At 34.7% G+C, this 23,964-nt stretch overlaps 1 protein-coding gene across 1 annotated transcript in view; it reads right to left on the minus strand.

Annotated features, from left to right (window-relative positions):
* Positions 1 to 16,389, minus strand: part of ARHGAP21 (Rho GTPase activating protein 21) — a 51,927-nt gene extending 35,538 nt beyond the window's left edge. Inside the window, exons 1-5 of the mRNA XM_063099202.1 lie at positions 16,308 to 16,389; positions 14,880 to 14,958; positions 12,299 to 12,353; positions 4,733 to 4,762; positions 1,537 to 3,421 (exon numbers count right to left, since the gene is read on the minus strand). Of these exons, the coding sequence (XP_062955272.1) occupies positions 1,537 to 3,421; positions 4,733 to 4,762; positions 12,299 to 12,353; positions 14,880 to 14,958; positions 16,308 to 16,374 (2,116 nt within the window). The 5' untranslated portion in view covers positions 16,375 to 16,389. The remainder of the gene's footprint in view (positions 1 to 1,536; positions 3,422 to 4,732; positions 4,763 to 12,298; positions 12,354 to 14,879; positions 14,959 to 16,307) is intronic.
* Between the last annotated feature and the right edge of the window lie 7,575 nt (positions 16,390 to 23,964).

The raw sequence follows: 23,964 nt of genomic DNA on the forward strand, positions 1-23,964 counted from the left end.
GGGTCACCAAGCAAGGCCCCCGCATTACATAACTCCAGGGCGCTTTTCACAATGCATTCTGTATAAATGGTGCCTCTGGAGTTGTGTTCTGTGATGGGGCTGAATCAGGCCAACCTTGAGTTCCTGTCTCTACCACCTATTAACTGTGTGATTTAAGGGAAGTTAACCTCTACACCTTAAATTTCTCATTTATAAAATGAAGATAATACTAAGGATATATACCATAATCCTGTTAGCAGATTATGTCTTACACCTGCATAGTAATTATAACTTTCTTTTGTTGGTTTTCCTATACATTTAACCATCATCTCAAAATTATCATTCTGCCATTCCTTTAACAATTATTTATTGAGTGTCTTCTTTATGCCAGGCAGTGTTCTAGGCATCAGAGACATAGAAGTGAACCACAGATTTAAAATCTTGGCTCTCATGTAATTTATATTTTAGTTCTACAGAGAAACCTGTAATAAAAAATATAAAATATGTCTAGTGGAAACAAGTGATATGAAGATAAAGGAGCTTAAGGAAATAGAGAATGTCAGCTTCTGTGTATGTGTGTGCAGTACCTATTTGACATAGGTTGGTCAGGAAAGGCTGCTTGGATAAGGTGATATTTGAGCAGAGACCCACATGTAGTGAGAAAGAAAGCCTTTTGGTCATCTGCAGAAGGTGTTCCAGGGCTGGGAACTAGCAGCACCTAGGCCCTGTAGCAGGGCACACTTGGCATATTCCAGGACAGCAAGGAGGCTGGTGTGATGGGCTGCACACGGAAGACCATCATAGAAGATGTGGTCAGAGGTGGGATTGTACTGTGGGACAGGGCCTGGAGGACCTTGCAGGCCACAGTAGGATTTGGGATTGTATTCTGGGTGAGAGGGGAAGGAAACAGAGGGTTCTGATCAGAGGAGAGGCATAATCTGACTGACATTTTTAAAACATCACATTGTGACTGCTGTATGGAGAATATACCCAGGGTGGGAGGAAACAGACTAAAGATTCGGTAAGCAGGACAGGTGTTACATACTGTGGCACACACTTGTAATATAAGTAACTTTTCCAAGGATAAATCTCCAGGATTTATTCTACAACAAAGTTATTTAAAGAGGTCTTGTTTCTTAGCCCAAGTTAAATTTATAAACAAATAAGCTTTACTAAAAGGCACTGTTTAAATGAAAGGTTGATTAGTAACTATCAAAACTATCCCACTTGGTTTTTGATTCAGATGAATCAACAATTAGATACAATCTGGTTTGTTGATTTCCTTGGCCCTAGATGGTAGGAATTTGTCTCATCAAAATAAAAATTAAAAATGGGTACTAGGTAATCAAGTTAAAAAAAAGGAAAATTGATACTAGAAATAATTTTTAAGGAAGGTGAAAGCTTATGGCTCTGGTTGAAACGCAGCTTATGAAATTCAGAACAAACGTTTTTAAAATCAGTGTAAGATTTCTGCGCCTGTTGAACTAGAAATAATACTTTTCCAAGAAGATTTCTTAAATACTTAGTGTACTGGCCAATGACTCTAAACAAGCTCACCTATGAATGGGATGGAAGCCAAGGAATCACCAGGCGGACTGGTACTTGAGGCCTTCCTTTCTTCCATCCTTTTTATGTGGACCTCCCGGCGGGCATCGTTGGGCAACCAGCAGGTAGTGTCTGACGTGCTCTCCTGGTCATTTACTGCCAAGATGTAAGACTGATGCCTTAAAGGCTGTGGTGTTTGGCGACCAGATGGTGGTTTTTCTCTCAGGATCACAGTTTCTTTACTATCTAAAGTATTTGATTGCTGAATTTCTGCCTCTTGTAAATTGAAATCTTGATCTTTTTGACTGACAGATAATTCTAAATCTGAAGCACCAGAGTTCTCAGTCAGCTGAGGGGCAGGCTTAGCAGAAGCTCCAGAAGATGGGGATTTCTCAGTCTCCACCTGGTGATCGGGGGCACTTTCAGTTCTCAACCATGTCTGCTGATTCAATAGACTGTTTTGATGCAAGTGATTTACTGGTCTTTGGTCTTTGATAGAAACAAATGAGTTCTGGCTGAATGATGGTTTTGTGACATGTGCAGAAGGTGCTTTGAGAGAATTACTTCGGACTTTCACAAGAGGTGACCTGTCTTGTGAAATGCCCCGAGGCACTGACATTCCACAAGTAGTTTGAAAATTTCTGTTTGACTGCAGTGTTTTTAGATCTGGTGGGATTTTTTTAAACTGCGACATAGATCCTACTCCTCTAGCACTCATTCGCCTGTTATCAGCGTTAACAGCACTTGGAACCACAGTAAAATTTGAACCTCGAAAAGATTTATGAATTTCTTGCCTAGGTCTTTCATAAATACCTCGTCTATCATCCTGTTCAGTAAATCCACTCCATTTATAAGTTTGTTTTCTCTCTCCATTTGAGTCGGGTATTTGACTTTCAGAATTGACATTTTCTAAGGTTTCACCCTGTCCCTCAATATAATCCCATGAACGAGTTCTGTGATTACTAAAACTAATAGATGGAGATGTCAGTGCTCCTTGCGAGGCACTTCTTGGGCAATATTTCATCAGCACAGAATCCTCCAGTCTCTCCTGGGACACACTGCGTTGCCGGATCTGAACAGACTGGGGCACTCGATCATGGGAGGTGCTTCGACGTCGTACCTGTGAAGTAGTGCGGCTGGGTACCACTTGGTTATAATCTGTTGTGCTCTGAGATGCTGCTCTTAAACTATCTAATCTTTCTTGAATTGTTCGACAACCTATGTGCAGTCGTCTGTTATCAATATACTCTTTGTAAGTTTTATAGTTTTTCCAGTCTATGTGCTGATGAGAATTTGGAGAATAGTGATTAACAGATACAGGAGAATCCACAGCTTGCGATCTGCTTGAGATTCCTTCCGAATGTCCACTGTAATTTCCAGATTTAAGTAAAATTCCGGAAGGTTCCAATGATCTGGAGCCTGTAGGCTGATGAATTAGATGGGCAGTGGGAACTGATGATGATGGTGATGTGGTTCTTGACACTGTTTTTAAAGACGTCTGCTCACTTATGCCATACCTCACTTCTTCAGTTCTATGTGAAGGACCTGTATGGTTGTTTCTATTGGATAACAAATCTACAACCTTCTCAGAAGGCACAATGACAGTCCTTACACTTTCATTGCAAACACACACTGCTGTGTTTGATTTTGCAACATCTGTTGGTGATGGAGGCACTTGTATTTCCATTCTGTAGGCCCTGCCAGGTTGCGTCAGTACCGGTACACTGGTTTGCTGTTTGCTCAGTGTTGAGTCTTGAGGCAATATTTCAACTGGCTGTGCCATGGCTGAAGTGGCAGATGGCAGCCAGGGATAGCAAATTGGTGGAGGTTCAGGAATATTGCGGGCATTGCCACTGTAAGCTTCATTGCCTTTCAGGTAGGCATCTTGAGAATACGCCTATATGAAAACAAGAAAAATGTATCATTTAAAATTCATGAAAAGAACAATAATTTCCATTTTTGCAGTTGACTATTTTATTTTACTATGCCCTACCTTGTTCCTGAATGACACTCATTACAGCATGCATGCAACACAACATAAGGATATTTTACAAATCTAGAAAAGAGCTAGTTTCTCAGATCAAATCAGTTGTGGAATTTGCAAATATAAATTACAATTGCCTGTTTTCTCAAAAGATGTGGAACACATCAAATTTTTCCCCCAACCAATTAGATATAGTCATGTTGCTTCTAAAATTCCCCCATTCAAGCTTTATGATTTTTCAGCAGTTGACAGGTTAAATGGCTGCCTAATAAATCCCAGCAAAAAGAAGACTCATATTTTGCCAGAGAGGTAAAAATATTAAAAATCTTAACCAAACACATTTTTATTTAAGCACTACTACTACCATAAGTTAAATATAATTTATTGAAGTGTCTTGTCAGTTAACCATTACTAAGTCCCTAAAAATATTCCATTTTGATAAATTAAGTCCTCCAACAGCCATGCTAAATATTTTAACATTTAAAATAACAGAAGAATAGGCATGTTCACAAAATTAAACACAAATACTAAAGGTATAAAAATATGAAAAAATGTAATTTGTCTTTCTGTATATAATTTATATTTTTTATTTTAAGCTAATGTAAAATTATATTGTATAAATCTATTTGGTCTCTTTTAATTATTATAAAGAGATTTTTCTATTACTAACAAGCAAGCGTGCAGCTCAAATTATTTTTTATCAACTGTTGGTAAAATTACCTAGCAATATTTTTAAAAACTTATGAATAACTGAAATTAACTACAGAGACTCTACAAAACAGGGCTCTTCAATGGAACACAGGACTTTGTTCAGCATCTGAGACAGGTGTGGTCTGATATCCTCCCCTAATCAAAACAAGCTTAACTCAGTACTACCATCATACCCTGCTTTTGCATTAGACAGCTTGCAAAAGCTCAAGTGCAGCCACAAACATAACAGCAAAGTACTAGGGAAAGGGAGAGGGTGAGATACTCAAAAAAAAAAATACTGATGCAGATAAATATTATGCTTCAGTTATGTACAGAATACAAAAGAAAGCCAAATAAAAATAAAAATGAAAGAAGGAAAACCATATATCACAAATACATTCTGCAAATTAGTAAGATTAACACTATGGAGGAATTTCTCTAAGCAAACTTAACAGTTTTAATAGATTGGCTTATTACAAATCTCTATAAAACATGACTTAAAAAGCAAGGAAATGGCTACAGTGCATTTCTTACCAGTGCTGTGACATCCTTTGTAAATTGTAGCTAGCAGAAAATAGGAAAACATAGGAGAAGCTGCTTACTGATGGAAAGACAGAATCATGTTGTCATATTGATGCTGGAAACGGCAAGCTAAAAATACATCTATACTGATTTCTCTGGAAGGTACCAAGAGAGGTAAAGGGCAGTGAAGCATAAAGAATAACTTCAGTATCCTTCTGAGCACCTTTTTCTAGGGCTTTTATCTGGTTCTTATTTGACTTGTCTACCATTCTTTAAAGCAAAATACATCTGGTGACGTGCATTCCTAACAGATATTTTCTTCAGTATGCACTGCCATCTGATAATGTGCTACAAAGCTTCCCTTCCACAAGAGCAACATCGATGTCTCTCATTTCCCCTGAGCTTCTTCCATCTCTGCTTCCAGATGACGAAACGAATGCTCTATTATGCATTTAAAATAGTACAACCTCCTCCTTCCCGGGTAAATCAGCATAACCACAAGCTGTCAGCTGACTGCAGCTGCCTTTACACTATGATTTAAGGGAAAAAGCCTGTTTTATTAAACAGGTTTCACTCTTTCAACACTGTAACTTTTGTACAGTTTTATTACTTTATGAAAATAAGTACTGAATAGACATAAAAAATATTACTTCCAAAGTAATCCTTGTTAACTTATAATGAATATTACAGAACATAAACTAGAATGCAGTGAGAAATTAAAGCTAAGTATATACAAGAAAACATGCATACCATAATATTCTTACAACATGAACACAGTCAATCAAAACATGCATCTTGGGTGTGCGCGTTGACATTACAAGCCTATTGCTTTTGTGCTGATTATAGCCACACCAATACTTTTCTGTGACAGGGAAACTGGCTGAGAGAATATTGTCTGGTACAGTATTTCCTATAGTGTGTTTATGTCATTTTATCATGTACCACCTGGAAAGGGGATGGGGGAGCCCTGTGGTCAGTGGTGTAGGGAAGGGTCAGCTGGCAAGCTTCTTGACTTCTCAAAACATCTACTACATTAATGTACATTGTGAGGAAAAGTACAAACTCACTCTCCATGAAACCCACTTTTTTCCAGGGGTTTTAACATGACTATAATATCCACTTGGGAAATGCTGTTCTAGAAAGAATTATTTAAAGATACCTCCTTTATTCAAATTTGGGGAGGAATATTGTGTCTTAGTAATAGAAATATATAACTAGAACTATTAAATACTTGAAATAATATTTTGTGTACATCAGACATCTCTAACATGCCTATACAGCAATTGTAAATACCGAACAGTCTATAGTCACGGGTCCCCATTTCCAGGTATAGTTACAGCAAGAGGTCATTAAATCCATAACACAGACCATGCATTAACAGTGGACTGACTAATAGAATGTTTCACACATATGGTACTATTGTCTCATGTTAGCAGATATAGTTGAGATAATAAAAATATGAATTTATAGGGCTGGCCCCGTGGCTCACTCAAGAGAGTGCGGCGCTGGGAGCGCTGAGGCCGTGGTTCGGATCCTATATAGGGGTGGTTGTGTGCTCACTGGTTGAGCGTGGTGTGGACCACACCCTGCCGAGGGTTGCGATCCCCTTACCGGTCAGGAAAAGAAAAAAAAAAAAAAAAAGAATTTATTCAAGAGCATTATTGAATTGCCTCACATACATATTCTCTTAGTTTATCAACACTAAAAAGGCTTGTTTGTTTATCTTTGTTTCTATCTGTTTACTTACTTATTTAAAAGTTCCTCATTTTCATAAAATTTGGAAACCAATACCATTCCAAATTCCCATTCATGGGGAAATAACAGAGCTTCTAAGGCCACTGTGGTTTAGTATCCATTCCCTTGGTAGGTCATGGACATCCCTGGGAATTATTCTAGAATGTCTATGGCTATTCTGAGAGAGACGGTACAAGACACAAATTAGCTCCCTAATAATTTTAGGAAAGAAAATTAGGAATAGACAATATGTATTTTAAGGAATCCATTTATCCCATAATGCCCTTAAGTGTTCCCCTAAAAAACCAACTCCCTACTAAGGAATGCTTCAGACTCCTTCAAGGAGGAAAGTATTCATAGGGGCTTGGGCAAACACTGGGGTGGGTCATCTGGAATGGATCACAATATGCAGCTCTATGAAGTGAACACCAAACCCATTGATATGGTTTTATATTCTGGGAACAGAACTGAAAACTCTATAACCTGCTCTCAGCTGTGACTGTGACTGTGTCCAGCTTTCTCTTGAGTGCTTGGTCACAAGGTACCAAATCTTTCATTGCATCATGTTCTGACATATCAATGTGTTAACTACCCATTGGGGATCTTTGAAACATCAGTGGGCACCAATTAAATGACACAAAGTATCATTTAAACAGAGTAATTTATATTTTCATATAATGATGTTAATTTATATTCTTATGTAATGATGTTTTAACCACCCTATTATTAATAAGTTTGTCTGAAACGGTATGGCCTAGAAAATTTTTTGAAACCAATGTCATAAGAATTGCATATTCGGCTATTAATAATTTCAATTTTTAGATTTGTTTTAAGCCCAAATGGATATTTCACAACATATACAGGTGTTTTGATGGAATGAGATAACACTTAAATTTTTCCCAATTGAATAGCTCTTGTGAATTCAACAGGATGTGGTAAAAAAAATTCAGCCAATTTTTTTCATTCAGCCCTTCATCCACGATCTTTCTTGAACTTCCTTTACCCTTGTAGTTAAGTTTGATATCTTAAAAGTAGTTTAATAGTAGTCTTATAGTAGTATGATATATATTATAGTAGTTTAAAAGCTTATATTTTAAAACTGAAAATAGAATAGTAACAGCCCTATCATGCCTATTAGAACCAAAAAGCTCTTAAAACAAAAACAAAAGATGGGGGTGGGAGAGGGATAAGAAAGAAAGATGACCCTCAGAATCCTTTGTTTGGAATTAGAACTGTAAAGAGCATATTAATTAAAATGTAATATTAACAGTCTGAATCTTGATTATACGTGCAGTACCTAACAGTAACTAAATAATCCTAAAATAATCTTTCGGTACAGCTTTTACAAAAACAGTTATGTCAAAATCACAATTACTATACTTATTATACTGCCTATTAAATGGTAAAAGAAACAAACAAACAAATAAAAAAAAACCCAGCATAAAAAAAACCACTACAGAATAAATAAGCTGGTAGGATTAAAATGCCTGCCTACCAGTTCATCTTTAACAGGTTTACTTGTTAACTTAATGAGATTACCTTTGATAAAGCAAGAATAACTACATGTATGTCTGTACAGTGAAATACATGCCAACCATGCCACAGTGGGATGTGGGAGTAGGGGATGGTGTAGATGTGGAAGGACTTTTATTTTTTTATACCTTTCTACATTATTTGAAATTTTTTCAACAAGCAGGGTACTATTCTTATAGTTATTCAAAAATGCATTGTTAAAAAAGAACAAAGTAACTGCCAGTAACTTGAAAAATATGAAACGAACCTCCAGAATTCCTATACTTCCTTCCTTCCCTTACTGTAGGAAGGACCACCTTGACCTAAACCTGACAAATGGATGCTTAATTTTAAATAGAGTATTATATTGATTATAGAGCATATGAAATGACTGTTTTAAAAGTAACTCTAATAAACCTAAAGAAAATCTTTGGCTAAATAACATTTTTCAATTGATATCACATATCCATTGAGCGGTAAATAGAGCACTGAACTCAGAGCCCAGAGATGTGAGTTACTTACACTAACTAGCAGTGTGATTCACGGTAAGCCACTTAAACTCCTCATCTCTACTCAATGGCAGTATGGGATTGTGGTTTAGAGTACAGGCTTTAGTCTCAGACCTTCCTGAGTTCAAATCCTAGTACCACTGTTTTCTTCCCGGTTACACTAGACAAGCACAAAGTAGGCTCAAAATGCACTGGCCAAACTTTAAACATACCCCCAAATCTCTAGAGCTATGTGAACTGATTAACTCAAAATTTAATTTTGAGTTCACCGAACCAAATGCTTAACAAAACATCCTGGGTCATGTGCCAAGAAGAATGCCCACATCTAATTTTCCTATCACTATTACATTCAAGGAAGTATTTTCTTCAGTCAGTGCTATGGCCTGAAATGTCTGTGTGCCCCATAAATTCATATGTTGAAACCTTACAAAAGAGGCCCTCGAGAGCAGCTCTCCAAGTGAAGACAGAGCAAGAACGTGCCAACTATGAGGAAATGGACCCTCACCAGACACTAAATCTACCTGAGCCTTCATCTTGGACTTCTAAGCCTCCAAAATACAAGAAATAAATTTCTTTTTACAAGCTACCCAGCCTAAGATATTTTGTTAACAGCAGCCCAAATGGACTGAGACAGTCAACATCATTGTTTAGGTGACTTGATGGGTGGTGATTATTTAATTCAAGCAGTCAACATTTGATAGAAAAATAAAATCTTTTTTTTAATGAAACAAGAAACGCTTTTTATTTTGTAATAACACCTTAATATTATGAACCTAAGATGTCACAGTCAAAAATATAAAATATTGTCATAATGACAAAAATGAATGTAATGCTATTCATGCTGTTAATCTAAAAAATACATGTTGTTTTAAAAAATGAGGTTGAGTAGGCTGGCTGGTTAGCTCAGTTGGTTAGAGCTCAGTGTTATAGCACCAAGGTCAAGGGTTCAATCCCTGCGCCAGCCAGTGCAAAAAAAAAAAAAAAAGGGCATTGCCAAGCACAGGAGTACTCTTACAAAGATAGTTTAAAAAGTAATGATTCTTTATTTTACTTCATGCTTTTCAACATTATATCATCATCATCCATAAATTATGAAATCTATTATTATATAACTGTCCTTACATGAGTTTTAAGCCAAAATTCAATTTTCTATGTCACCTATCAAAGGTGATCTGAGCACTTCTAGAACAATTTGGTCTATATATCACTTCAGCAAACAAAAACTCCATGGACTACCCAACCCTGCTGTTGTCAAAGCAAACACATACAAACTGCAAGAGGCTTTCCCAGGGGCAAATAATTTTTACAGCTGCTGTAAAAATGGTCAGGTTACGTTTTTTTTTTTTTTTTTTTTTTTTAACAGTGAATAACCTCACAGGGACAAATATATCCTTAAAAGCATATATTTTGGGTAACAGATTTAAGATCAGCATAACTTCTAAAGATCCCTCATAGAACATTTTAGTTCTAGAGTCTGTTTTAAAGAGAAAAGTACTTCCGCATAGGGTTTTTTTTAATCCCAGATTCTCTTTGAGTTTTATAATAACCTTAAAAAATGATACTTGTAGACATTACAATGAAAAACAATTTATACAGGAAAAAGTTTGCCATATCCTGATATCCTTTACAGAACAATGCATATCATGTATTAATTATATATACTCCTTTGATTTCCTACTGAATTACAGTACATTCAAATGTGAATTAAGGCTAGGTTTATAAGTAGGGTTTACTTTTATCATTAAGGGCATGTGCTTTTAAATTTCTCCAGGGTAAAATAATTCAAATAACGTGTTTTAAAAAGAAATTTTGTGTTACAGTTACCAGAACACTTTAGGGATATGCCTTGAAGATCTGTGTGTTCACATCATCTACTGAACTAACTTTTCCCTGTGTTTGCAACACTTGGTATTTTACATTTTTATTTTATTTTATTTATTTGTTTGTTTGTTTGTTTTTTATTTATTTGTTTGTTTGTTTGTTTGGTGGTTGGCCAGTACAGGGATCTGAGCCCTTGACCTTGGTGTTATAACACCATGCTCTAATCAACTGAGCTAACCAGCCAACTCTACTTTTATTTAAAATTTGCTCATCTTAAATAAAATATAACAAGACAGACTAACTAACCTAATTTTTCACTGATCATATCATTAGAAAATTATTCCTTACATAGCATTAAGCGTTTTGTTGCTCTTCATCAACCATACAGCAGGCTATGATGGCAATTCTGCATTTATTCCTTCCTTGGAAACTGAGTACAGTGCCTGCCATTCTGTGAAGTGAGCAGTGTTCTAAATGGCATCCAACCTGTACCTTCATCTTGGCAAGGAAAGAGTCTACTGAAGATCAGAAGACAGTTCAGTTTTGGAAGTTGATTCTGTTTTTGAGTCTTCAGATTGCAAGGACAAATTAAGGTAGAGCTTTCACTACCACTTATACATCATCATCTTGTACTTTGTATAAGAGGAGCACTAGAGGAGAATCCCCTATTTATTTCTAGTCTAGTTACTTTCATAGCCATTGGTTTCAATGGTTATGTCTGCTACTCTATCACTATGCTGAGTTTCCAAGGTAGGAAGTCTGCAAATACCTCTATATGCCTAGGAAAATGACTGCAGATAGCTGCACCTTTCTTGTTAAACCTGCCCAATAGAACTGTGTACTTAAGAAGGGAAATCTGTTATCAGTAATAAGCCATTCCTAAATAAAGTCAACATACCTTGAAAACACTGGCTTGATTTCCATGGATTTCAGTTAATCATATTTTACATGCCAGTGAGTAAGATGAATCATTAGGATCAGCTTTAGTGACATTTTTATAAAAAATGTTTACAGAAGACTATTTAGGACCTTTGTTGAGCTAAGTTCAAACTAATGCCTTACCAATAAGAAACATTACTCTACCATTTCCATTCCCACCACAAAGATTCCATAACCTCCCTGTTTTTCTTTAAGTCTAACTATTTTCTTTCCTAAGTATTTACTAAAAGGCATTTTTAAAAAATGCTTCCTTGGCCACTGCCGTTTCCTATTAGCTGTCAGTGTGTTACTTAAAGGATTTTGCTCATTCTATTTTACTCTACTGAATTGCAAAGTCAGCTGTAGGAAAGTATTATTTTCTTGAATGCAATTTATATTTTTCCCATCTTTTTTTACTTTCAGCAGTATTTCAGCTTAATAAAGGAGCTTAATCCCATTCAATATACCTTTCTAAAAGTCAGAAAAATATTTTAGACTAAATGCTAAAGTTTTCAACTCCATATATAGTTTCATTTCCTCTACAAGACCTTAACATATTATATGTCCATAAAGTCACAGACTCCATTCATTGTAAATGTTACTTCTAATGCAATTAATTGATACTGTTAAGACAACTGCTTGGTTTGTCTATTTACAAACAGTAATGTTTATTGCAAAATTAGAAAATGGCTTTCATAAAATTTCTGTCCTCATTAAAAAATAGAAAAAGATTCTAATTCCCGGGGATGTGCACTTTCACTGTGAGCTTTGGCTTTTGGTCAAAGGACTATCTAAAATGCAACACTGGGGCAAACTCTTCAGGAATCTCATCCTAAGTGACAACATTAAGTGTTCACTGAGGAATTAATAAAGCATTCCTATATCACTTAATTGCAAAAAAAAAAAACCTTGACAATGGTGTTTTTGTTTTTTGTAAAACGTAGAGAATTCCAGATTCTGCTAAATGAACCAGAGGGTTTTTTTTTTCCCTAGAATTATTTTTTGATTCAATTTACCTCCATCTCAAAAATATATTAACATTCATGATGATAAAACAATTCATATTTAAATAAATAAAACTTACCACTTGGAGAATGTCTTCATCTTTTGGCATAACACTAAGTTCCAATGTTGTATCACTGAAATTGAAAATATACATACTATTTTAGGGGAGACAGAAGTGTATAAAGAAGACTTAAAGGAAAAATAGTCAACTCTCAAGTATTTTTAAAATTAAGAGTTTAATTTCAGTTTTCTTAAATTTTTACTTTTCAAAATCAAATCATTAAAATGAAAAGTCACTTTTATATATATAAGTTAAATATGTACAAAAGACGACACCCTGCCATGTTTGTGCTATTCATAATCAGTCAAGTCTTCTTTATAATGTCTCTAAATTAGAAACAAAAAGTATGTTATACTTCTATTAAATACTCCCAGAACAAAATTCATAACAATATCAGTATACGATTATTTATTGTTTTATTCAAGTTAAAAAACGAAGTACAGATTTCTATCACATATTGTTTATCAAGTTAATTAACAAAAAGCAACCAAAGAAACCTCAAAGTCAACATTTTAAGCAATATTAAACATCCTAATTTTGAAATATTCTCTCCTGTCCTCAAAGGTGAAAGAAATCAGTTCACCATACAAATATTGAAATGAGTCATTTAAAAAAATTATATAGCATCTCAACTGTTTATTTTCTTCTCTATGATTTAATTTTAGAGCCTTTACTGGAATAGCTCAAAGTCTTACTCTATTTTGGCACTGTACATTTCCTGTTTAAAATGATAGAGAAGTTTCTCTAGGTTTAAAAAAGTTCAAAGGAATAAATCAAACTGAATCCTGTGATCTGGAATTACATTTATATATAGCAAGGATAGTGGTGCTATCTCCACCAAGTGCTTCAATAAGTTAATCTAACAATATCAAATAGATTTTCCCCCAAATACAATAAAAATATTAAAAAGCAATCAAACAGTAACCAAAAAACACCAAAATCTAATAATTTACTGGTGTCTCTTTTCAACAGACTTGAATCATTACTTGCAGGTTCATATATGCTGAGAGAATGGTAAATTAATGAGAACCACAGGTTCAAATAAATGTAGCTAGTAAAATATGTAGGTACTTGTACTTCAATATTTAGAGTTGGTAGAAAATACATACTGATGTTTAGATAAATTCTTCTGCAAGGATACATTTTTACATTAATACACTGCAGAATCTCAATGGCTTTGTGCTGCATTATCCATTTGCTACCAACTGCAGATAAAAGGAACACAGTTTTTTAAAAGAAAATAAGATCATGAAAAAGCAGTATTTCTCTAACTTTCAAATAGCTTTTATTGGTTGAAAAATTAAAACTGTCATTTCAAAAGTGTTATTACTCTGAAAAATGAACTGCACCAGTAATAGAAGAATTAATGTGGATTTTGAAGGAAACAAAGATTAAGCTGTGGTTACTTGGAAAAATAATATTTTTAAAGAAGAGACATTAACAAATACATGAAAAATCCTTAAATTATAGGCTGACAATATATTGGTATATTTATGATGATCTAAATTATTCTGAGAAAAAGAAAATTTGGTTAGATCTCCCGCTGACTCTTGGAGAGGCTTTAAATTCATCACCACCATTAGAAGCAAAATTTAAGAGTTGTTTTCTCTAAGAATTTTATTAAATATTAAAAAATTAAAGAGACTACTCTGAGATCAATTAATCAGGGTCACATCATTTAACTGTAAAAAATGACAATGTATTAGGGCATTAGTGTAAATAATTTAAATTATAGCATGAACTGCTTTAGGTATGGTTAGAGGCGCTTAATAAAAATCTTCAAAAAATAAAAAACTTTAACTGAATAATAGACAGGTGCATGTGGCTTACAGAAACTATCAGGTAATCCAAAAGTTACTGCGGTTGAATTTGGAAAGAACCTCTTACAATAGAGTAATGGTCTGGAAATCAGACCCAAATTCATGGCTCAGTCTTGACAGAAATTCAACATTGTAAGCCTTCTAGGCTTTTGATTTCTTTATTTGTAATTTTAAAATTTTTTCTAGGTTTGTGAGTGAAAGAAAGAGAATAGGACTAAATTATCTTCGAGATGCCATAGATAGTAACTCTATGAATATGTATCTACCTTTACAGCTCAAAATTCTATCATTCTGTAGAATGTAGGCAGACAAATGGATTAAATGGGAATGTCTTGCTCTCTTAATTAAAACAAATGGATGAATTTAGGCCAAGAAGATTATTCAATAAGATACTTAAAAGTAACATATCTTAGTAAAAGGTTTTCAAATAAACTATGTATGCATTTATTTATATATTTATTATAAACAAATTATACATTTGTCACTTCAAATAAAAGAGTGAAACTTAACAGTAAATCTAAAATGTGTGCCTCTCAGACTCTAAAGAATTTTAATCACAACTCTGATAAATTTGCCAAAGCAAAGCCACCAACTAAACTATCCTCAGGTAATTGGTTCTTGGAACCTCTCAAACACATTATCCACTGTAAGGGGAAAGTTTCACATCTCCACATCACCCCAATTCCTTACAGAAATACAGGATTCTATTGAATCTACTTGCTCTATTGATTTATAAAACCCATCTGTGGCCAAAATTAATCACGTTTCGAGAATCTTACCTGTTCTGAATTAAAGCAATTACTTGGGAATAGGTCTTTCCAATAACACTTTCTCCATTCACTTTTATAATTCGGTCACCTTCAAAGAGGAGTAAAAAAAACATGAGGAAGTCATAAAGAAAGTCACCTTTAAATACTTTTGAAATATTTCTTGAATGGTGTCCTTATGTTTAATATCTACTTGCTCATTATTTTTTAAAGTACCTTTTTAAAAAATAAAGTAAATTTTAATATATCCAGCTTCTTATGAAATACTGCCACGCTCTAAATAAGTTTCCGTCACTGATAAATTTAGAAACCTCAATAAGTATAGTCACCAGATGATCATAGCTATATTATTTGTGCCCATATTATTTGCTATTGAGTCGTAGAATTACTGGTTATTCCTCCATTTACCCTGTCATTTCTGAGAGAGAACATTATTCAACAGGCTTAGAATATTGATTGCTTCTATTTCCTCAGTGTGCTCTAATTTTAGCCCAGCTGATTTTCTTGCAGTATTCTCTCAATCTATTTGGTTTATTGATTAGTCTGTACTATAAAACTTAAATATGGGTATACACATACTTTTGACATTATACATATTAACTTGTTCTTCATTTTAATGGGGAAACGAACATTGGATTATTCAGAAAAACTCATAGTAGAAAGGGGGAAAAAAAAGAAAGAACAGGAGAGAGAGGACAGAAAGGAAAATTGAAAAAAAATGTACTTTTTGAGTGCTTATGACAGCATCTCCACCCCATCTTTCCAATCTTGTGAGGTTTAAAATATGATGGATAATACATTCTATGTAATGGAATCCAATATGTATGCTAATCTACATATTATACATATTAACGATATTGAAATCAGGCTTACTTTAAGTATAATAAAAAAGATCATTAATTATGATAGGTAATACATTAACAGTATGTCCTAATAAATCTTAACAATGATACTCACTACTTACAATATTTTTGAAATATTGTAAGCTGAAAATACATTTTATTCAAAGCCACCCTTTGTGTGTCAAGTTAACTCACCTCTGACAGATCAGGGACTTCCAGAACTTGGAGATCCAAGAAGAGTATTTCAATTATGCCAAATAAATACCTTCATCATTTTGCTATTTTGTAATCCTTTGTCAAAATTTAACAAATGCGAAATAAGTACTTTAAAAGAACTTCCAAAAGTCTGTTCATTTGTGTGGTAACTAAATGTGCCCACAATTTGTCAATTTATATTATTTCCATTCAAACTCATCCATTTGGGTATCAAGAAACATGTAAATAACAAGGTCTCAAACACAGTAATAACAGATGTGGAGAAAAAGGGAGATGCATACAGACAGACAGAGACAGAAAAAATAAGGAACACTAAATGTGGAGGAAGGAAGAAATGAAGTGCAAATGAAATTAAAAGGTATTGTTTAAAGAATATCAGCACCTGTGCACAATCCAGCTTCAAAAGCAGGTCCTCCTTCTTTAACTTGTTTAACAAATATGGTATCCATTGGTTCCAAGCGGTTTCTTTGTTTTCCTGTGGGAGAGAAAAAGCCCAAGGCATGATTTTACTTCACAATATTTTATTAAAATACCAAAATATAAAATAATATTTAATTGAACCAGCTGAGCAAAGATTTTTTTTTTTTTTTTTTTTTTTGTCTTTTTCGTGACTGGTACTCAGCCAGTGAGTGCACCGGCCATTCCTATATAGGATCCGAACCCGCAGCGGGAGCGTTGCTGCGCTCCCAGCACTACACTCTCCTGAGTGCGCCACGGGCTCGGCCCCTGAGCAAAGATTTTAATGAAGGGTTAAACATATATCCTGAATTTAGATGCTGAAATCACAATGTAGAGGTTCTTATCAATTCAAACATTTATTTTGCTTCTTCCATAACACAACAACATGCACAGCACTGTAATGGTTTCCATTTACTGGGTACATTCTGTTTTGTCAGTTACTACCCTAACTACCATACATATCTTAGAGCTAATTTTCAGAGCAAGTATTACTACCACCATTGCAAAAAAAAGGAAACTTAGGCTTAGATTAAATAAGTTATCCAATGTCACATAGCTAAAACTTATTTCACCGGTCGTGCTCACTCTTCCACTTTTTAATTCTGTATTGTACTAGGCATTTAGATATAAGGATGAATAAGATTACTTTTCCTTCAGGGACTCTGGTAGGAGAAAGACATACAAATAATGACAATATGGTATAAAAAGCAATCAGAGACAAATACGAAATACAGCCATGACTGTTTATACTGTACTGTCATGTATTTGTACATCATGAGGAGAACATGATCAACTCTGCAAATCAATACTTCACAAATTGTCCATGGATCATCTGCATTAACATCTAAGGTGCTTGCTAAAAATGAATGTTTTGGAGAAAGACCAGAAATCTGCCTTATCAGCAAGTTAAGTTACCAGGTGATCCTAAATATGCACTAAACTTGGAGAACAACTAACAGTTTCAGTCAAGGAAAGAGTCACAGATAAGAGGACATTTAAGCTAAGTGATAAATACGACAATAAGTACTGTGGGGAGACAAAAAGGTAAACAGTAGTTCTCAAAGTGTGGTCCCCAGAGCAGCAGCATCAGTAGTACCTAGGAATGTGTTAGAAATGCAAATTTGTGGACCCCGCCCCAGATCTACCAAATCTGTGGTGACTGTGATGCACTCAAGTTTGAGAACGACTGAAGTACAAGACATAGTCCTGACTTTTAAAGCAGAATATTACTGAGAAAATAAGGCATACACATGTGTGGAATAATATACTAATACTCGTTAAATAGCAATACCGGGCAGAAAACAATTGAGTGTAAAATATAAAGAATTCATATTATTGCCACATAAAATTGAGTTTTTATAATGGTTTATGCACAAAGGCAACTCAAAAGAAGTTTACTAATAATGGCATATCTACACGTACCTGCCTTTACAGACTTACCTATTTACTCTGAAAGAAGCCCTCTAAAGCAATGAATGGATAATTCAATTACTTAAAAAGCAATAGGCTATAGTGGAAATTGCTTGTTTTAGAAGCCCGTAGACATGGGTTTGAGTCCTTGCTTTGCCACTTGGCATTTTCTGTATGTTTCAGGCTTTACTTTTCTTCATAGAACTTATTACTTACTACCTAAAATTACATTCTCATTTGCTTACATATTTGTTGTATGTCTCTCCCAGTAACATGAAGAGCAGGAATTTGGTCATGCACACTGATATCCACAGCACCTAGCACTGTGCCTGGCACAGAGCAGGCATTCAATAAATAATTATTCAATGAATGAAGACATTTATTATTTTGTTTAATTTAGACAAGCCTTCAAGATGGCCATTATGATCCTAAAATTGCCACGTCTGAGGAGGAAACAGACTAAGTAACTTGCAAAGAGGCAGAATAGAGATTTGAATCCAGATCTGAATTCAAAGTGGTACTCCATGCTGCTTCAAGTCTAATTGAAAAGAACTCATTTCTCACATTTTATTTAATATAGGTAGATAGTCCATTTACAATTAATTAATTAATTAACCCCCCTCCAATTCAATAAAAATTTATTTTGTCTCACTTATGACAAATTACTCTGTGACTTCCATTTATAATTAATTTAAAAGGAAGAAATGTTTCTTTTCAATTTAAGTTCACTTAATCTGCAAACACTAAATTCCAATCAAATTGGTTACCGGACTAGATCCCTCTGTGGCCAACCCAACATTTACAATAGTTGGCATTAAAGGAAAACTATCTACTTTCTTGGCTAGAGATTTGAGCCAATACATTTGGTTGTATCAAATCATTTTTTCTTATTAATGTCTTCTAGTCTACTGTGTCTCAAAAGTGATTATACTGTACTTATATTTTAAAATATGAAATTTAAATGACTATTAATGAATTCTACAAAATAATAAAAAGTCGGCTGGGTAACAATGCAGTGACTTCTGACAATTCTGATAGGAAACTTCGCTTATACAAAACAGAGGTAGTCCAAAATAATTTGGAGTTAATTTCTATAAAGGAAATATTAATTTTGTAATGACTGTTGTTGTCAAGTCAGAGATACTTTGCCACTGACAATTATTTCAATACATTATGCCTGAAAACATGTGAAGATGGAATAGAGGCCAATCCTATAGCAAGCACTACCATCTCTCCTGAGAGTTGTACTTTTGATTCTTGTTCACTTTCCTTTCTGGAACTTCTCCAAAATTCTGACTTGCTATTATTACCTATATACCATCCAATTCCTTCTAGACAACAGAAAAATTTCCCATAAGTATCCCTTTAATATAGGCAGGCTTCACTAAGAAATATACTTCTCCTCAGTTGCCATACTCTTTACTCTAACTCTTGAGTTAAAAACACTTACCCAATAATTTTAAGTTTGTCTTCTTTTTAATGTATGTACTCTGCAATTCTGCTGGAACCAGAAATCAAAAGTATCAAACATAAAATATGTGTTATTCAATCTCTTGGGTCTTTAGTTTTTGTAAGTAAATTTCTAGATTTGCAAAACTAAAAGCCTGATCCAGAATTGTGATAATTCACCAGGAAAAGTGATTCCTAACTTCCCTGTATGATTATTTAACAGAGCCAGAAGCAATTCTTAGTAAAAACCCCTTTCAATTCCATATCTGTATTTTATAATTACTCTATTTTTTGAAAACATATAGGATATAGTTTCAAAGAACTGCTAAATGCCTTATCATTTTCTTGACCTTATCAAAAGAAAAGGAAAATACATCTTTTTAGCACACACATTTAATTAAATCTTTGTTATTTGCAAAAAAGGAAGTAAAATGGCAATAATCTTACATGATGAGAAAGGCTAAAGTGATCAGGTACAGAAAAAGTCCCATTTTATGTTAGTTAATATATAATTAGTGCAGACTTAAACAAGAAGACATAAAGCATATATGAATTTACTTGAAGTTGAATATTACACATGAAATCAGAAAGGATGCACCTACTTTTACATTACAGTATATATGATCACTTGGAGAAAATATAACTTGAGTAAAAAAATTAATAACATATAGGTAGTAGTTACTAAATCCTGAATATCCAGGTGGATGTAATTTTTATTCTCTGTACCCAATATAATGCAGTAGTTAAGACCTTGGGCCCTACTGAGATAGGAGGTGTTCAGTTTCCTCGGGTTTGGATTATAAGACACACCTCTGGGTTTCAAGCCACTCCCCAAGGTCTCAAACTCCTCCTCTAAGCTCTCCCCTAGAGGAGAGTTACTGTTGCTTATTGCACCTATTTTCATAGAAACATGGAAAATTGATACCCCTAGGGGCAGACTTATGCAAATCTAGTGTCTGGGCATGCTCAGTAAAAAGGGGTTATATAACCCTAGTTGCTGAGCATGCTCAGTAAAGTGGAATTTACCCTTTGAATGACCTTCCATTAGAGATGCTAAAGAGCACAGAATATTCTTGAATATGTTTGGTGCATGTGATAGAATCTGACAAATGATCATGCCCTTAAAGGAGACCAATGACCATGTCAAGATTATGTTACATAACGGGAACCAGCCCCTTAGTTGAATATTCATTACGTAGCATGAATGTATATTAGATAGCAAAACCATAAAAGTGAAATCCTGACAGAAGGTGGTGGTGTTGCTCATTTTCCTGGGGCCAATCCGCACTTTGGAGGCTATGGTATGTATGCTTTCTCTTTGTATCAAACTTATTTTCAGCATTTGGAAGTTACATTTTTTTCTATATTTTGTGTGAAATATTTCATAACGATTATTTTTTGTTGTAGAAAACAGGCTTCTAATTTTTCTTTTGGGGATTTGATTTACTAATGTCATACAAAATTATCTTAAGAACCTGAGACATTGTCTAACACTGAAAAATCCGTATATAGATGATAAACACATCTTATATTATAGATAAGTAAGCGGAATCCAATTTAAGAAAACTAGTATGGCAGATTACTAGTGCCTTTTGTTTTGGTAAGGGCAGAAGCTCTAAGGAAAGAGAAATGTGCCAGCTTATCAAATCTAGGAATTCCCCAAATTCTACTCAAGATATCTCATTTACAGAGTAATAGCTACCACGTTAAAATCACATCTCTCAAGTCTCCAACCTGCAGATGCAACAATTATCATTAGCTCTAGACCCCAAATTCCAATAATCTCTGGATATTTTCAGTATAATATCATGTTAGGTCTCAATCACATTATATTTATTTTAAACAAAAACATTATCTCTCTCTACTCAACCTGATCTTCAAGTAATATCAAATGAAATAAAATAAGAACATCTGTTAAATATAAAAAAATCAGACCATGTTCTAAATTAATCATGCTAAACTTTCTTCCAACCCACACCCATCTAATTTTTTTTAACTTTTTATTGTGGAAAATGTCCAGCATGCATGAAAGTAGAGAAGACAATAGAATAAAAGCCTCATGAACCAACTTAAATAATTACAAAAAATCTGTTAATCTTGTTTCATTTAAACCCATCCACTTTTTTTTCTAAAACATTTTAAAGCAAATCCCAGATATCATGACAATTCATTCATAAATACTTTAAATACTTCAGTATGCATCACTAACAGATAAGAACTTCACCTTTTCTTAAACGAAAGACAACAAAATCCTTCACTGGTTCTCCACAGTATGCAGTATTCCGTACAATGTGGGTTTCTAACATAAGCTGACAACATGCCCAATCTTTTACTTTCACCTTCCTAAATACCTACTTAACATGAATGAAAAGCAATATGTTATAACATAGAAATGACAGCCCCAAAAGCTATGAAATTAATTTAGAAAGGTTGCACATGCACAAATCACAATAGAACCCTAAATTAAGTTTCTGCACAAGTTACGTATTCCCAATGAAACTGCTCTGCTTATGTATTCAGAGTTGGTGAGTTCATATATGCAAGAGAGCGTTTGCTACATGAAAATCTTCAGCACACAGAATAGTGCCTGGCATTTAGTAGATGCTCAATAAATACTTGATGACTGATTCAAATTATGGCCCTGGAAAATGCCAATAGTAAAACTGCCCAAAACCAACTTCAAGACTTGTTTCAGGAACGAAGCTATTGTACTACACCTGATATGTGTTTTTCCCTCAAATAGTATAAGGAAAATGCTGACATTCAATGCCAGTTTAAGTACATTACCACTAGGTGTCAGACGTGAATCAAAATATTCTGGCATCATAAACTACCTAGGCAAGACTGTGGAAATGGTGTTATTCATTCAACAAGTATTTACTGAGCTCTTACAATGAGCCAGGTGCTGATTATCCTACAGTGAACAAAACAGTCCTGGGATCTACCTTCTGTAGTACATGAAGTTTAGGTAGTATCACTTTTTCTCTGAAATTTCAGGAATTTCACAAACTATGTATCATGTCTAGATTCATAACCTTGTTATTCTAGTTATGCTAGATTTTAATTTCCCTGCAACCCCCCACCAAAAATGTATTACAGTACTCTTAACTACAAGCAACTATCTTGCCATCTCTACCTTCAGTGCCTTTCAATCCCTTAACCAAAACTTGCTCCTCGACTTCATCACGACCTTCCAATCCCTTTAGCCCTTTCGTTCTTCAAGACTGTCAGCCTCTCTCCAGAAATTTCTTTCCTACTGAGATTACCCATGGATCAATCTTTCAATAAAACTCACCAAAAACCTCAACTTCCTTCTCCCTTGACTTTTCAGAGCATTCAATTTGAATTCTGCCTATGGAGAACTCCAACCATATGGCTGCTCTGTTCTTGTTCCTCGCCTGCTAATACTGCTGAATAAAACTTCCTAACACCACTGATTTACAGTTTCCAAGTTCAGCTAAGTTCTTGACACTGCTCAGAAAAGTCTCTTGCTTGTATTTTAATCCCTGTTCCTCGAGGTTGCTGTTTTGAACTTCTAACAGCCTTTTTTAACTTGCTGTTCCATTCTGATTTTCTCACACTGACTGGATAACCTCGTCTCTTACTTCAGTGTATCTCAACTCCTGCATCATCCATCTTTTTCTTCTTTGCCCATCCTTACTTCCTTTGTCCTGTCTCAAGTGAGGATTTAATTATCAGCTTTCTCTTCAGGATCTTGCTCCCATAATTATCTCTTCTCATGCGTAAAACTTCAGTCAATCCCTAGTCTTTTCTGCATATCTCACAGACACACAAAAGTTTTTCAAACTTAACAACAAAACTTCTACCTTTTCCCATAGCCATCATCTTTATCCCTTCCTTTTCATACTTCTTGTAAGTAGAATCTATACTCATCTTCATTTACCTCTAATTCGGTTTCTCAGACATGAGCAAATGTCCCCTGGGGATAAAATCGCCAGCCATCCTTGTTGAGATTCACTGTTCTAATTCATGTTCCAGTACACTCATATCTGCTTTCTTCATCCCTCCTGTCCACTGTACTCAAACCGTCCTCAGCAACTTTACCAATTTGTCAGGTCTGGTTCAACAGTATCTTTTCAGTCTCCATCTTAATGAATATTGTATGACAAATGACAAGTTTTCCACTCTCCCTTAAAATGATCACCTCATAACTAGCAAATCACCAACTCCTCCTGGTTGTGTTCTCTTCCACCACTTTGTCTCAGATTTCCTTTCTGATTCTTCTTTCTCTGACCATCTCTTAGATGTTGTCTCCCCTAGGGTCCTACCTTTATCCTGTATGTCTTCATGCTTTCTGTGTAGAGTTTCACTTATCCCTAGCATTAATCGTAACATATACAATGATGACTTCCAAATCTACTTTCAACCCTCCACCTCTCCAGACTTAAACTTTCAACTAGGTACTGAACATTCTACAGGCATAGAAATGCAACTTATCCCAAACTAAACTCATTTCCCTAGCGGTGGGATGGGATCGGGTAGGGATATGTTTCCCCTCCAAGTATCCTTTAATTCATCGTACCTCCATCTATCCAGTCACTCAAGCCAGAAAAGCAAACCATAACCTTTTGTAAGTCATCCTTATCTGGTGACGTACAATCTATTCCCAAGTCCTTCCAACAAATCTGGCCAAACATAACTTCTAAATATCTCTGAAAACTGTTCTGGAATACTGTTTTTCCTTCTTCCTGATAAAATCC

Source organism: Cynocephalus volans, chromosome 6 (assembly GCF_027409185.1).
Source record: "Cynocephalus volans isolate mCynVol1 chromosome 6, mCynVol1.pri, whole genome shotgun sequence".
NCBI lineage: Eukaryota > Metazoa > Chordata > Mammalia > Dermoptera > Cynocephalidae > Cynocephalus > Cynocephalus volans.